The sequence below is a fragment of the Ambystoma mexicanum genome, chromosome 2q (genome assembly GCF_040938575.1).
Source record: "Ambystoma mexicanum isolate Mex_15411 chromosome 2q, UKY_AmexF1_1, whole genome shotgun sequence".
NCBI classification, from domain to species: Eukaryota; Metazoa; Chordata; class Amphibia; order Caudata; family Ambystomatidae; genus Ambystoma; species Ambystoma mexicanum.
The window spans coordinates 1418658883-1418674676 of NC_090924.1; the positions used below are offsets into that span (position 1 = coordinate 1418658883).

The 15794-nt window shown below is 51.5% G+C and overlaps 1 protein-coding gene across 2 annotated transcripts in view; it reads right to left on the reverse strand.

The window, feature by feature from the left end:
* CHN2 (chimerin 2) overlaps nt 1-15794 on the reverse strand; it is a 938196-nt gene that overhangs the window by 58535 nt on the left and 863867 nt on the right. For both annotated transcript variants that reach the window (XM_069648929.1, XM_069648930.1), the window contains one exon: nt 7640-7813. In XM_069648929.1, coding sequence (XP_069505030.1) covers nt 7640-7813 — 174 coding nt within the window. The remainder of the gene's footprint in view (nt 1-7639; nt 7814-15794) is intronic.

Below are 15794 nucleotides of genomic sequence, written 5' to 3' on the forward strand. Positions count from 1 at the left end.
CTTACGGAGTGAAGGTGAGCTGACTACTGTAATCTGAGTCTGTAATAGACATAATCGAGCAATCAGACTCCCTCAACCTCAATCTATACGCTAACCAGCGATCACATTTCTCACCATGTTCAAAGTAAGCACATTTTTGGTTGAAATACTTTTTATCCACCCTAATAGATATTAGCTCCTTCAACTCCCTTTTCAGCCGATTTAACTCGGGAAGCAAGTCCACTCTCGTAGGATCCACCGTCAGAACCCCTGACAAGTCCCTAATCTTTAGCTCCAGTACATTCTGGGTATTGTCCCATTTTCTCTTCAAACCACTCTCCAGACTAATAAACATGCCACAAACCGTGCACTTCAATGCCTCCCATATCATGTCCGATCCAACTTCTCCAGTACAATTCTCCTCAACAAAATAGTCAATTTCAGTTGCAATTTTGTTCATCTCCTCTAGATTGTCCAACAAAACAGTATTTAGTCTCCAAGATTTAGATCTACACATAGTGTAACTCGACTTCAAATCCACTGAAACATGAGCATGGTCAGTCAGCACAATATTACCCAAATCGCTCCTTTTATAGTTTTGTACCATGTCTCCTGCCATCAAAACCATGTCAATTCTGGAATACGTAGCATGTGCGCCGGAATAGAAAGTATATTCTCTCACTGAAGGATTATCAATCCTTCAACAGTCCTTTAGATTATGCTCCTCCAGCAGATCCTGTAAAGCCCGACGTTGCATGTCCATCCTCCTGCAATGTCTGGTACTACTCCTATCCATGGCAAAGTCAATAACTGTATTGAAGTACCCCCCCCCCAAGATTATGTTACTAGACTTAAGGTCTTGAATTGCTTGAGCCACCTTTCTGAAAAAGGTACCATCATCTGACATTGGAGCATAAACATTACAAAAGGTCACTTCTTTGCCCTGAATATTAGTTAAAATAGCAACCATTCTACCTTCTTTGTCACTAATTTCTCTAACAACCCTAATCGGTGCATGTTTCCTAATAAGAATAACCACACCCCTTGACCGTGACTCAAAAGATGAACCATAAGCTTTCCCTACCCAACCTTTCCTCAAACCATCCAAATCACCCTTCAACAGGTGTGTCTCCTGGAGAAAATAAACATCCCCTTTTAAGTCATTCAAATAAGTCAAAACTTTCTGTTTTTTCTGAACATTGTTCAGACCATTCACATTCCAGGAGACAACTCGCATTTCGTCCTCCATTTTCATGTACAGCTTATCCACCCCCACCCAATGCAAAAGTAATCCCTGCAACCGAACTTCAAAATTATTTGTGACCCCAACCGGAAACCCCAACCCCCCCTTCTGAAACAGATGCAAAACAACAAGAACATCGTATAGAAAAATATTCTAAAAAACATTACAAGAAATCCAACACCCTGCACTCCTCTCCTAAATAACCTGAACTCCCCAATAAAACCCCTGTAACCCAAAAAAGGGGCAACCTTAAAGTTAACTCGATTAAATTACATCAAAAACTCAATATCCGCAGCAATAACCTCAACGTAAATCCACAACAGTACCACCACCACATCCTAACCCATACAGAAACACACCTCCTCCCCACAAGGCCATAGCACACACTTGAAGCAAGCTGGTCACTCCCATAACCGTATCCCCAGCATAAATTCAAGACTGCCTTCTCCACCCTAAACACCACACACCACAACCGAGAAATGACACTACACAGAGAGTCCAAAAATAAATGAAGCATGGAACAAATAAAAGCCCCAAGTAATCAATCACCAGATTGAATCAACATTGTTGCAGCCCAAATAAGATAAATAATGTAAAACAACATAAGCTACCAACATGAACACAATGAAACACCTTGCACAAGGAAAACACCAAACATGCTTCGGATATATCCATCAACCACTGATGATGTCTCTGAGAAATCAAGGCATCCAAACGGATGTGACACATAAATGCAGCTAGCATCCCCCACATCACCCCAAAATTGCAATTTGAAGTATCATTCATTGTCATCATAAAACAAGAAGCACATTACATATTTAAAGCTCCTTCAGTAACACAATGAAACGCCATGAGCATGACCCAACCCAACTAAAGGTGACGGGTACGGGCACTCCAAAACATTCCATTTTGGACGGAGAGAGAAATTCTAGTGAACAACTTCAAGAGTAGCCCATATTGTCTGAAATCCTGATGCCAGTCCCACTGCCGCAGACACTAAAAGAAAACAAGGCCTACAATGACCATGTGCCAATGGCCAATGTGTGTCAAATTGACTAAATGTCTAGGACAGGAGCAATGATTCCACAAAACAAAATCTGCTCAAGATATAATTAGCACTCCTGAACATTTCACAGTGTACCGCCTCACTAAAGCATCCATGACTACCAGAAAGCAAAAACTAGCCATTTACACATATGAAAACACTCAAAAGGCTGTTCCAACAGCACCCTCCAGCATCCGACTATCACCTCAGTACCCACAAACGCTGGCTCACCGCCGCATCATAGCTATGCAGGCCTATGATCATTGGCACACAGACTGGCACCCTAGGGGGTACCAGTGCCAGCATCCACCATTTGCCTTAGCAAAACCAGCACCCATGAACCCCAGAAGTAATAAGTAATAAATAATAACCTCAATAACCCAGGTAAGAGAACAACAACCCGTCCAGCTAAACATAACTTAGTACGCTGAGGTACAAGGGATATAAAGACCTGCGAGCACAACATTGAGCACTCAACATCCACTCAGAAAGCTTATATTGAATTGAAGATTTCAGCAGTAAAAAAAACGTTCATCACGTGAACTACAGTACATTCCCATCCTGCCTTGAGTGGAGAAAAGTTGTTAAAAATATCAGGATTCAAATGACCCAACTCACGGACACCCAGTACTAAATGAAAAACCACCAGAATTCCCAAACACCAAAACACGAGTAAAGTTCATGTACAATCTGTAGTAATTGGTGATTATAACATTTTAACTTGTCTAGTGTTTAGCGGCTACATGGCCAATAATGGGTTTAATAAAAAACAGATTGAGCACATATATGTCCTTTCGGAGCACATTTGTTCATCTCGTAGCCCATTAAGCATTGGTAAACATACAGGAAGGAAGAAAGCTGCAGAAAGAGAAAACAGTCCGCCGGCTAAACTCAAAAAAATACAAAAATAAAAAATAAAAAAACTCAACAAACACAATGAAAATGCCATCACTCAAAATCCACTCAGCAAAGTTCACAATGAAAGGGAAGATCGCAGCAGGATAAAATCATCCCGTGAACCACTGTACATTCTAACCCTGCCAAAACATGAGGAAAGTTCATACCCAAGCATTGTGGGTGGTGATGATGTAGCGTTTAAATATATGTTGAACAATGATTTCACCAAGCACACTGAGTACATATATGTCCCTTGGGAGTGGGCTGAAAATAATGCATGTGATACATGCAAAATGACAGGCTTACATCCACTAACATGCACTGCCTGGCACTACAAAAGAAAGCCAGAACAAAGAACAAAGAGGCTCACAGAAAAACCAATCCATCTGGCCCAAAGTCAAAACGCCATGCATATAATGTCTCTGGCGCTTTTTATGATGGCCCAGGCCATGCAAGGAGGGGAATGGGTAGTGTTTTCTGGGTGCTCTACTGATGTACAGAGGCAGAAGGTGCTGGGACGTGTTTAAGTGGGGCCAGCAGAGGCGCACAGAGGCTAGTAGGCAGTCCATGTGACCGAGTACTAACGGTGGTGGCTGGATGGTGTCTCGGGTATACAGTATTTGGGGCAGGACATCAGACGGAGGCTGGTCCTTCTGAGCGTACACACATACAGTGGTCCACCATAATGTTTTCTCGCATACTCTCCTGCATACCTCTCTGCACCCATTCACTTGCCTGCTTGACATGGGTGACTGATAGAGACTTGGCCACCTCTACTTACTTAGTATTGGCAACAACGCACACATGCATTCTTTAACTCTGATACATTTCCCAAACCTGGACTTCTGTCCCCCAAGGGCGTTCAAACTACAGCACTTTGAGAGCATACAAATGGTGAAAGGCGCTATACAAATGACAATTGCATAATATTACAATTACAATTACATTACATTGCATTACTTACCAGACTGCAGAATGGATGAGGCTGGGCAGTGGTTGCGGTATTGATGGGCACTGTGCAACACAGACAGGGAAGTCTGAGAATTGTTTGAAGGAGGCCAAGCTGACGGTACACACAGATACGGCAGGGAGGTGTGTGAGGCAGGGCTGTGAAGTGTGTGAGGGAGGGCAGGGCAGTGTGTGAGGGAAGGCTGGGAAGTGTGTGAGGGAGGGCTGCGCAGTGTGTGAGGGACGGATGGGCAGTGTGTGTTGGAGAGCTGGGCATTGTGTGAGACAGGGCTGGGAAGTGTGTGAGGGAGGGCTGGGCATTGTGTGATGGAGGGCTGGGCATTGTGTGAGGCACGGCTGGGAAGTGTGTGAGGGGGATGGGCAGTGTGTGAGGATGGGCTGGCTAATGTGTGAGGGAGGGCTGGGCAGTGCAGTGTGTGAGGCAGGGCTGGGCAGTGAGCGAGGACTGGACAGTGTGCGTGGGGAGGGATGGGCAGTGTGTGAGGGAGGGCTGGGCAATGTGTGAGGCAGGGCTGGGCATTGTGTAAGGGAGAGCTGGCCAGTGTGTGATGGAGGGCTGGGCATTGTTTGAGGGAGGACTGGGCAGTGTGTGAGGCAGGGCTGGACAGTAAGGGAGGGCTGTGCAGTGTGTTAGGGGGCCTGGGCATTGTGTGATGGAGGGATGGGCAGTGTGTGAGGGAGGGCGGGCATTGAGTGAGGGAGAGCTGGGCAGTGTGTGTGGGAAGGCTGGACAGTGTGTGAGGGAGGGCTGGGCAGTGTGTGAGGCAGGGCAGGGCAGTGTGTGAGGGAGGGCTGGGAAGTGTGTGAGGGAGGGCTGCGCAGTGTGTGAGGGACGGATGGGCAGTGTGTGTTGTAGAGCTGGGCATTGTGTGAGACAGGGCTGGGAAGTGTGTGAGGGAGGGCTGGGCATTGTGTGATGGAGGGCTGGGCATTGTGTGAGGCACGGCTGGGAAGTGTGTGAGGGGGATGGGCAGTGTGTGAGGATGGGCTGGCTAATGTGTGAGGGAGGGCTGGGCAGTGCAGTGTGTGAGGCAGGGCTGGGCAGTGAGCGAGGACTGGACAGTGTGTGTGGGGAGAGATGGGCAGTGTGTGAGGGAGGGCTGGGCACTGTGTGAGGGAGGGCTGGGCATTGTGTAAGGGAGAGCTGGCCAGTGTGTGATGGAGGGCTGGGCATTGTTTGAGGGAGGACTGGGCAGTGTGTGAGGCAGGGCTGGACAGTAAGGGAGGGCTGTGCAGTGTGTTAGGGGGGCCTGGGCATTGTGTGATGGAGGGATGGGCAGTGTGTGAGGGAGGGCGGGCATTGAGTGAGGGAGAGCTGGGCAGTGTGTGTGGGAAGGCTGGACAGTGTGTGAGGGAGGGTTGGGCAGTGTGTGAGGCAGGGCTGGGCAGTGTGTGAGGCAGGGCTGGGCAGTGAGGGAGGGCTGGTCAGTGTGTTAGGGAGGGCTGGGCAGTGTGTGTAGGAGGGCTGGGCATTATGTGAAGAAGGTCTGGGCAGTGTATGAGGCAGGGCTGGTCAGTGTGTGAGGGAGGGCTGGACAGTGCGTGATGGAGGGCTGTGCAGTGTGTGAGGGAGGGATGGCCAGTGTGTGAGGGAATGATGGGCAGTGTGTGCGGGAAGGCTGGACAGTGTGTGAGGGGGGGCTGGGCATTGTGTGAGGGAGGGCTGGGAAGTGTGTGAGGGAGGGCTGGGTAGTGTGTGAGAGAGGGCTGGGTAGTGTGTGAGGGAGGGATGGGCAGTGTGTACGGGAAGGCTGGACAATGTGTGAGGCAGGGCTGGGCATTGTGTGAAGGAAGGCTGGACAGTGTGTGAGGGAGGGATGGGCAGTGTGTGTTGGAGAGCTGGGCATTGTGTGAGACAGGGCTGGGAAGTGTGTGAGACAGGGCTGGGCATTGTGTGATGGAGGGCTGGGCATTGTGTGAGGCACGGCTGGGAAGTGTGTGAGGGGGGATGGGCAGTGTGTGAGGATGGGCTGGCTAATGTGTGAGGGAGGGATGGGCAATGCAGTGTGTGAGGCAGGGCTGGGCAGTGAGCGAGGACTGGGCAGTGTGTGTGGGGGAGGGATGGGCAGTGTGGGAGGGAGGGCTGGGCAATGTGTGAGGGAGGGCTGGGCATTGTGTAAGGGAGAGCTGGCCAGTGTGTGATGGAGGGTTGGGCATTGTTTGAGGGAGGACTGGGCAGTGTGTGAGACAGGGCTGGACAGTAAGGGAGGGCTGTGTAGTGTGTTAGAGAGGGCTGGGCATTGTGTGATGGAGGGCTGGGCAGTGTGTGAGGGGGGCAGGCATTGAGTGAGGGAGAGCTGGGCAGTGTGTGTGGGAAGGCTGGACAGTGTGTGCGGGAGGGCTGGTCAGTGTGTGAGGCAGGGCTGGGCAGTGTGTGAGGCAGGGCTGGGCAGTGAGGGAGGGCTGGTCAGTGTGTTAGGGAGGGCTGTGCAGTGTGTGTGGGGGGCTGGGCATTATGTGAAGGAGGGCTGGGCAGTGTGTGAGGCAGGGCTGGGCAGTGTGTGAGGGAGGGCTGGACAATGCGTGATGGAGGGCTGTGCAGTGTGTGAGGGAGGGATGGCCAGTGTGTGAGGGAGGGATGGGCAGTGTGTGCGGGAAGGCTGGACAGTGTGTGAGGGAGGGCTGGGCATTGTGTGAGGGAGGGCTGGGCAGTGTGTGAGGGAGGCCTGGGTAGTGTGTGAGGGAGGGCTGGGTAGTGTGTGAGGGAGGGATGGGCAGTGTGTACGGGAAGGCTGGACACTGTGTGAGGCAGGGCTGGGCATTGTGTGAAGGAAGGCTGGACAGTGTGTGAGGGAGGGATGGGCAGTGTGTGAGGGAGGGCTGGGCATTGTGTGAGGGCGGGCTGGGTATTGTGTGAGACAGGGCTGGGCAGTGTGTGAGGCAGGGCTGGGGAGTGCGTGAGGGAGGGATGAGCAGTGTGTGAGGGAGGGATGGCCAGTGTGTGAGGCAGGGGTGGGCAGTGTGTGATGGAGGGCTGGGCAGTGTGTGAGACAGGGCTGGGCAGTGCGTGTGGGAGGGATGAGCAGTGTGTGCTGGAGGGATGGCCAGTGTGTGAGGGAGGCTGAGCATTGTGTGAGGAAGGGCTGGGTATTGTGTGAGGGAAGGCTGGACAGTGTGTGAGGGAGGGCTGGGCAGTGTGTGAGGGAAGGCTGGGCAGTGTGTGAGGGAAGGCTGGGCAGTGTGTGAGGGAGGGCTGGGCAGTGTGTGAGGGAAGGCTGGGCAGTGTGTGAGGGAAGGCTGGGCAGTGTGTGAGACAGGGCTGGGCAGTGTGTGTGGGAGGGATGAGCAGTGTGTGCGGGAGGGATAGCCAGTGTGTGAGGGAGGCTGAGCATTGTGTGAGGGATGGCTGGACAGTGTGTGAGGGAGGGCTGGGCACTGTGTGAGGGAGGGTTGGGCAGTGTGCGAGGGAGGGCTGGGCATTGTGTGAGGGCGGGATGGGCAGTGTGTGAGGCAAGCCTGGGGACTGTGGGCAGTGTGTGAGACCGCCCCATTCAGCATTTACTGACCTCTTCCTTCAATCTCCTGGATGCACAGGTCCACCACCATGGGTCTGGGTGTGTTGTGGGCCTTCACCAGAGTGGTCAGGTCACAGGAGTACACCTTCTTGATCCGTTTCAGGTCGGGTTGGCAGTCGCTGGGCACATACTTGGAGCACTGCTTGTGCACATTTAACCCGCAGTCTGGCAAGAGAAGAGAGCAGCATCAGTGCGGAGCCCCGCTACGCGCAGCCCTACTCACGTGATATGATATGGCATTTGTAACGCGCCTATACACAAGTGTTTCAAGCAATGTGAGCCGCTAGCATGACGAGCAGCGGTGTGCAATGGGCAAAAAGTATGATTCACGGACTGGCTGGTGCTTATGAGAGTACAGCGTCCATATTTAACTTTGCACCAGTGCAAATGCAATGTTTCGAGATATTAGCACTAAAGCGAAAATGCCTCTAATGCAAAACCATGTATTTTTTCAATGCATTTCTCACCACTGCTATATTCACACGAGGGCAGACATTCCCCTGATGCCAAAGGCATTGAAAGCATATGTTTTTTCACTAGCGGACGAGTGTGTAGGGCGGTCGAGTGTGTAGGCGGACGAGTGTGTAGAGTGGACGGGTGTGTAGAACGGATGGGTGCGCAGATTGGATGGGTGCCTGGAACGGATAGGTGCGTGGAACTGGTGGGTGTGTGGAACAGAGGGGTACGTGGAACGATTGGCTGTGTGGAGAAGATTAGTGTGCAGAGCAGACGGGTATGCAGAGCGGATGAGTGTTCAGAGCGGACGAGAGTGCATAGCAGACGCGTGTGCAGAGCGGACGAGTGTACAGAAAGGACGCGTGTGCAGAGTGGACGAGTGTGTAGAGCTGACGAGTGTGTAAGAGCGGACGAGTGCGTAAGAGCGGACGAGTGAGTAAGAACGGACGAGTGCGTAAGAGCAGACGAGTGCGTAAGAGCGGATGAGTGCGTAAGAATGGATGAGTGTGTAAGAGCGGATGGGTGCGTAAGTGTGGATGAATGCACAAGTGTGGATGTGTGCACGGAACAGATGGGTGCACGCAGCAGATGGGTGAGCAGAGCGGATGAGTGCGTAAGAGTGGACAAATGCATAACAGCATAATAGAATTCCGTAAGAGCGGAGGAGTGCGTAAGAGCGGAGGAGTGGGTAAGAGCAGAGGAGTGCGTAAGAGCGGGTGAGTGCGTAAGAGCAGGCGTGTGCATAAGAGCAGGTGTGTGCGTAAGAACGGGTAAGTACGTAAGTGCAAGTGAGTGCGTAGATTGGGTGAGTGCGTAGAAAGAACAAATGTTTGGAGCAGATGATTGTGTCGAGCAGACGAGCGCGTAGAGCGGACAAGCCCCTAGATTGGACGAATCCCTAGAGCGGACGAGTGCATAGAGAGAATTAGTGCGTAGAGCGGACGAATGCATAGAGAAGAATGAGTGAGTAGAACAGACAAGTGCATAGAGTGGATGAGCGCGTAGATCGGTTGAATGCGTGAACGATGGGATGGGGGAAGTATGCGGATGGAATGGGTGAGGTATGTGGATGGAATAGGTGACCTATGTGGATGAATGGATGAGGTAAGTGGATGGAACGGGTGTAGTATGTAATAAGTACAGGTGAAATATGCGGAAGGTATGGATGAATTATGTGGATGGAGTGCATAAATCAACTTAGAATACACAGAACGGATCGGAGTACATGGAACAAATTAGAGTGCATGAAACGAATTTGAGAGCATGGAACGGGTTGGTGTGTGTGGAACTGACTGGAGTGCATGGAACGGATTGAGTGCATGGAATGGACTGGAGTGCACGGGATGGACTCGAGTGCGTGAAGCGGATTGGAGTGCATGGAACAGATTGGAGTGCATGGAACAGATTGGAGTTAATAGAATCACGCGACATACATGGAATGGTTTGCGAGCATTGGAACGTTCGAAAGAGCATGTAAACCATCACATCACATCACTACGCTTACTCTCTTCTTTATACCACCATTCAAGTAGAACACAGATACTATAACACCATTCGGTATAACTGTTCTCATACTAACATCCGCCTCATACTCCACATCACTATAACTAAACACTGCTGGTTACACACCCTCCAGCCAGGCGTTCTCCTCAGGCCTAACGCAGCCAGAATCGGTCTGGATAAATCCTGCCAGAACGAACACATAGGGCCTCATTACGAGTCCGGCGGTAACAGCGGCGGTTAAACCGCCTGGTTACCGCCGGACTCGTATTACCATTCCGCCTCCGTGACTCCTGGAAATACCAGAGCATTACGACCCTGTGTCCTGGGAATTCTGGAGGCGGAATTCGGTTAATCCCCATTCCTATTGAGTCCCACAGGACTCAATCAGAATGGGGAAGTGGAAACACTGGCACCATCTCATGATGGTGCTGGTGTTTCCATGTCTGCCTGCAGGCGGGCGGTGTTCACCTCCCGCCTGCAGGAGTCGGGATCGGGCGGTCCGGAATTAACAGTGGCGGTGGGTTTACTGCCACTGTTATTTCGGGACCGCCCGACCTGTAATGAGGCCCGTACTCTTGATCTCACAACCACCACACCTAATGCTAAGAAGCAGCTATTACACGAATGTCACACCAGCTGCACACATATACGGTGCTCACACGCACCTTTGACTCTCCCTACTCTCTCTACTGACTTGAACTTCGGTTCCCGAGTGCGTTCAACCTACCAACGCCTTGAGACTATACCAATGGTACATTGGGTGCTATATAAATGCAAAGTAACATAACATAACATAACTAGTGCAATTTTTGGTCCTAGTGCTATTACTGTGCAAAATTGCACTTGCACCTTTGAAATGTTTCTGTTTTACACCCCGGGGCAGAGACAGTCACATGGAAGGGGGGAGTTCATGATGTCTGTTAGACTGCCGGTTGTTCCTTCTTCAACAGTTATTACAATAATGTCATCCTGCACAATAAGAAACTCTATATTGAACTGTAAGGTACGGCAATGGGCTCTTGTTTTGCTCTGTTTGGCTTGTACCATACAATACAGTCCGCGTTCCGAACATTCTGATTGGCAACGCCCACTTCTAGGGTGCTAACGTGCCAGGGGTCTGTAGAAATATGCACTCTTCCACCCATGGTAGATGCACAAGACCATAAAAAAGCACAGCATGAAACAGCAGTGCCTCAGGATGCACTGTTCAGGAAGATAACCTGCACAGGAAGTTCGGACTCTTCCAGCATTTATTTATTTATTTTATTGTTCATTTATAAGGTGCTTAATACCAGGAGTGGTTTCTCATGGCGGTATCGGGATTCAAATCTGTGCTGCACCGCGTTGTGTTGCTTCCAAGACAAACGTGTTGCTCCTGTGCTATCTCCATCCCCCCTTGTCAATTTTGGGTGACCCACGACGTGGCGGACTGGGGTGGAGTTGGGGCATGTGGCTTTCCTTACAATTAAATGTTGGCTGAGTAATAAGAACAGCGAAGAAACAAACCCAAAGGTTCCAAATGTGAACCCAGAACTAAAATATGTCTCCCTCTCAACACCTCTTACACAGCCACACATCCACAGCAAGAGCTTTGGCATTGTGTAGGCCTGACACACCACCACTCCCTGTGCCCACCGGTCTCTGTAGCTCAGCTGCCGCATTGGCCCATTCCTTCCTTCTGCCAGGATGAACATAGGGTGCCGTGCACCCTAGCCTTCCTCTTCTCGCAGGCATCCCACAGAACGTGAACACACACACCAGCATTGGTAAATAACGGGAGGCACCTGGTCCATGTATAGGTCGAGGGGCACAGTACGTAGGAAAATACTTCACCTCTGCCACAGCAATGGTACACGCCATGCCCTGATGTATACTTGCCAACATGACCCATTCCAATCTGTAGGTGCTTATCCAGTCCTGTTTTTTTTCCTTTGCAAGCTGGGATTTGTAGTTCCACTTTCCCCATTATAAAACTCGGACTACAAGTCCCAGAAGGCAAATAATGAACCAGGACTGGATGAGCACCTACAGATTGGAATGGGTCAAGTTGGCAACTATGCCGTTGTATGCGCCCCCCCCCACGGCAAGGAGGAGAATTTGACCGACTCTTGGAGACAATGGGCCTCATTACAGGTCGGGCGGTCTGGAATTAACAGTGGCAGTAAACCTGCCGCCACTGTTAATTCCGGACCGCCCGATCCCGACTCCTGCAGGCGGGAGGTGATGTTCCCGCCAAGTTTGACTTGGCGGGTTTAACACCGCCCGCCTGAAGGCGGACGAGGAAACACCGGCACCATGGCGAGATGGTGCCGGTATTTCCACTTCCCCATTCCCATTGAGTCCCATAGGACTCAATGGGAATGGGGATTTACACCATTCCACCTCCATGACTCCCGGGACAACAGGGTCGTAATGCCCCGGTATTTCTGGGAGTCACGGAGGGGGAATGGTAATACGAGTCAGGCGGTAACCAGGCGGTTTTAGCGCCTTGGTTACCGCCGGACTCGTAATGAGGCTCACTATCATTGCTTAGGACAGTGTGCACGCTCTTGCTAGCATTTATCAGAAGTGTCTTGTCTGGGGGGTAAATGCTAATTTCCTGAAGGACCCTTTCCTTGAGCGATCTATTCTCAGGGTTTTATCACAGAGGCGCCCAAAGTATCAAGACTTCATATTATTGCGATGTGTTATTTTTTGGGATATGTCAGGTTTAGGGGGAGGGGAGCCCGCCGTTTTGTTACAAGGCACACTTTCGATCATGTGGACAGACAACAAAGAGTGTTTGTGCTGTATAGTGCTTGGTCGGCTGTGCAAGCCCCCCTGCAACGCTTTTATTGCCTCCCTGATCCCTTACTGCTTTTCAGGCCAGTCCTCTGACATGTGACTGCTTTATTGGCATCCATTTTCCTTTATGTGGAAAAGCGAGTTCTGCTAATGGAACCTTTGTTTATTTAAGGCTGTGTTTTACAAGGTGCATGTTTAAAGTCTTGCATTACTGGAGGGGAGGCAATAGAGCCTTGCAAAGGATGCTTTCATGTATGTTTATTCTGACAAAACACACTCAAAGCCATGTGCTTCAAGAAAGGATTCCGAGATGAAAGGGTAGCACATCCTGCATCCTACATACATTAAAAATACTGGGTCTCTTCCTGAGTTTCCCCAAAAAACCTTTATCTGAATCTTTCCTGTCGCCACATTGCCAGTCTGTGTGCAGGTAGACATGGCACTGGTATATATCCCACAGGTAGGGCCCAGTGCAGGTAGACATGGCACTGGTATATATCCCACAGGTAGGGCCCAGTGCAGGTAGACATGGCACTGGTATATCCCACAGGCAGAGCCCAGTGCAGGTAGACATGGCACTGGTATATATCCCACAGGTAGGGCCCAGTGCAGGTAGACATGGCACTGGTATATATCCCACAGGTAGGGCCCAGTGCAGGTAGACATTGCACTGGTATATATCCCACAGGTAGGGCCCAGTGCAGGTAGACATGGCACTGGTATATATCCCACAGGTAGGGCCCAGTGCAGGTAGACATGGCACTGGTATATATCCCACAGGTAGAGCCCAGTGCAGGTAGACATGGCACTGGTATATCCCACAGGCATGTCCCAGTGCAGGTAGACATGGCACTGGTATATCCCACAGGCAGAGCCCAGTGCAGGTAGACATGGCACTGGTGTATATCCCACAGGCAGGGCCCAGTGCAGGTAGACATGGCACTGGTATATATCCCACAGGTAGGGCCCAGTGCAGGTAGACATGGCACTGGTATATATCCCACAGGTAGGGCCCAGTGCAGGTAGACATGGCACTGGTGTATATCCCACAGGTAGGGCCCAGTGCAGGTAGACATGGCACTGGTGTATATCCCACAGGTAGGGCCCAGTGCAGGTAGACATGGCACTGGTGTATATCCCACAGGTAGGGCCCAGTGCAGGTAGACATGGCACTGGTGTATATCCCACAGGTAGGGCCCAGTGCAGGTAGACATGGCACTGGTATATATCCCACAGGTAGGGCCCAGTGCAGGTAGACATGGCACTGGTATATATCCCACAGGTAGGGCCCAGTGCAGGTAGACATGGCACTGGTGTATATCCCACAGGTAGGGCCCAGTGCAGGTAGACATGGCACTGGTGTATATCCCACAGGTAGGGCCCAGTGCAGGTAGACATGGCACTGGTGTATATCCCACAGGTAGGGCCCAGTGCAGGTAGACATGGCACTGGTGTATATCCCACAGGTAGGGCCCAGTGCAGGTAGACATGGCACTGGTGTATATCCCACAGGTAGGGCCCAGTGCAGGTAGACATGGCACTGGTGTATATCCCACAGGTAGGGCCCAGTGCAGGTAGACATGGCACTGGTGTATATCCCACAGGTAGGGCCCAGTGCAGGTAGACATGGCACTGGTGTATATCCCACAGGTAGGGCCCAGTGCAGGTAGACATGGCACTGGTGTATATCCCACAGGTAGGGCCCAGTGCAGGTAGACATGGCACTGGTATATATCCCACAGGTAGGGCCCAGTGCAGGTAGACATGGCACTGGTATATATCCCACAGGTAGGGCCCAGTGCAGGTAGACATGGCACTGGTATATATCCCACAGGTAGGGCCCAGTGCAGGTAGACATGGCACTGGTATATATCCCACAGGTAGGGCCCAGTGCAGGTAGACATGGCACTGGTATATATCCCACAGGTAGGGCCCAGTGCAGGTAGACATGGCACTGGTATATATCCCACAGGTAGGGCCCAGTGCAGGTAGACATGGCACTGGTATATATCCCACAGGTAGGGCCCAGTGCAGGTAGACATGGCACTGGTATTTCCCACAGGCAGAGCCCAGTGCAGGTAGACATGGCACTGGTATATATCCCACAGGCAGGGCCCAGTGCAGGTAGACATGGCACTGGTATATATCCCACAGGCAGGGCCCAGTGCAGGTAGACATGGCACTGGTATATATCCCACAGGCAGGGCCCAGTGCAGGTAGACATGGCACTGGTGTATATCCCACAGGCAGGGCCCAGTGCAGGTAGACATGGCACTGGTGTATATCCCACAGGCAGGGCCCAGTGCAGGTAGACATGGCACTGGTGTATATCCCACAGGCAGGGCCCAGTGCAGGTAGACATGGCACTGGTGTATATCCCACAGGCAGGGCCCAGTGCAGGTAGACATGGCACTGGTGTATATCCCACAGGCAGGGCCCAGTGCAGGTAGACATGGCACTGGTGTATATCCCACAGGCAGGGCCCAGTGCAGGTAGACATGGCACTGGTGTATATCCCACAGGTAGGGCCCAGTGCAGGTAGACATGGCACTGGTGTATATCCCACAGGTAGGGCCCAGTGCAGGTAGACATGGCACTGGTGTATATCCCACAGGTAGGGCCCAGTGCAGGTAGACATGGCACTGGTATATATCCCACAGGTAGGGCCCAGTGCAGGTAGACATGGCACTGGTATATATCCCACAGGTAGGGCCCAGTGCAGGTAGACATGGCACTGGTATATATCCCACAGGTAGGGCCCAGTGCAGGTAGACATGGCACTGGTATATATCCCACAGGTAGGGCCCAGTGCAGGTAGACATGGCACTGGTATATATCCCACAGGTAGGGCCCAGTGCAGGTAGACATGGCACTGGTATATATCCCACAGGTAGGGCCCAGTGCAGGTAGACATGGCACTGGTGTATATCCCACAGGTAGGGCCCAGTGCAGGTAGACATGGCACTGGTATATATCCCACAGGTAGGGCCCAGTGCAGGTAGACATGGCACTGGTGTATATCCCACAGGTAGGGCCCAGTGCAGGTAGACATGGCACTGGTATATATCCCACAGGTAGGGCCCAGTGCAGGTAGACATGGCACTGGTGTATATCCCACAGGTAGGGCCCAGTGCAGGTAGACATGGCACTGGTATATATCCCACAGGTAGGGCCCAGTGCAGGTAGACATGGCACTGGTGTATATCCCACAGGTAGGGCCCAGTGCAGGTAGACATGGCACTGGTATATATCCCACAGGTAGGGCCCAGTGCAGGTAGACATGGCACTGGTGTATATCCCACAGGTAGGGCCCAGTGCAGGTAGACATGGCACTGGTATATATCCCACAGGTAGGGCCCAGTGCAGGTAGACATGGCACTGGTATATATCCCACAGGTAGGGC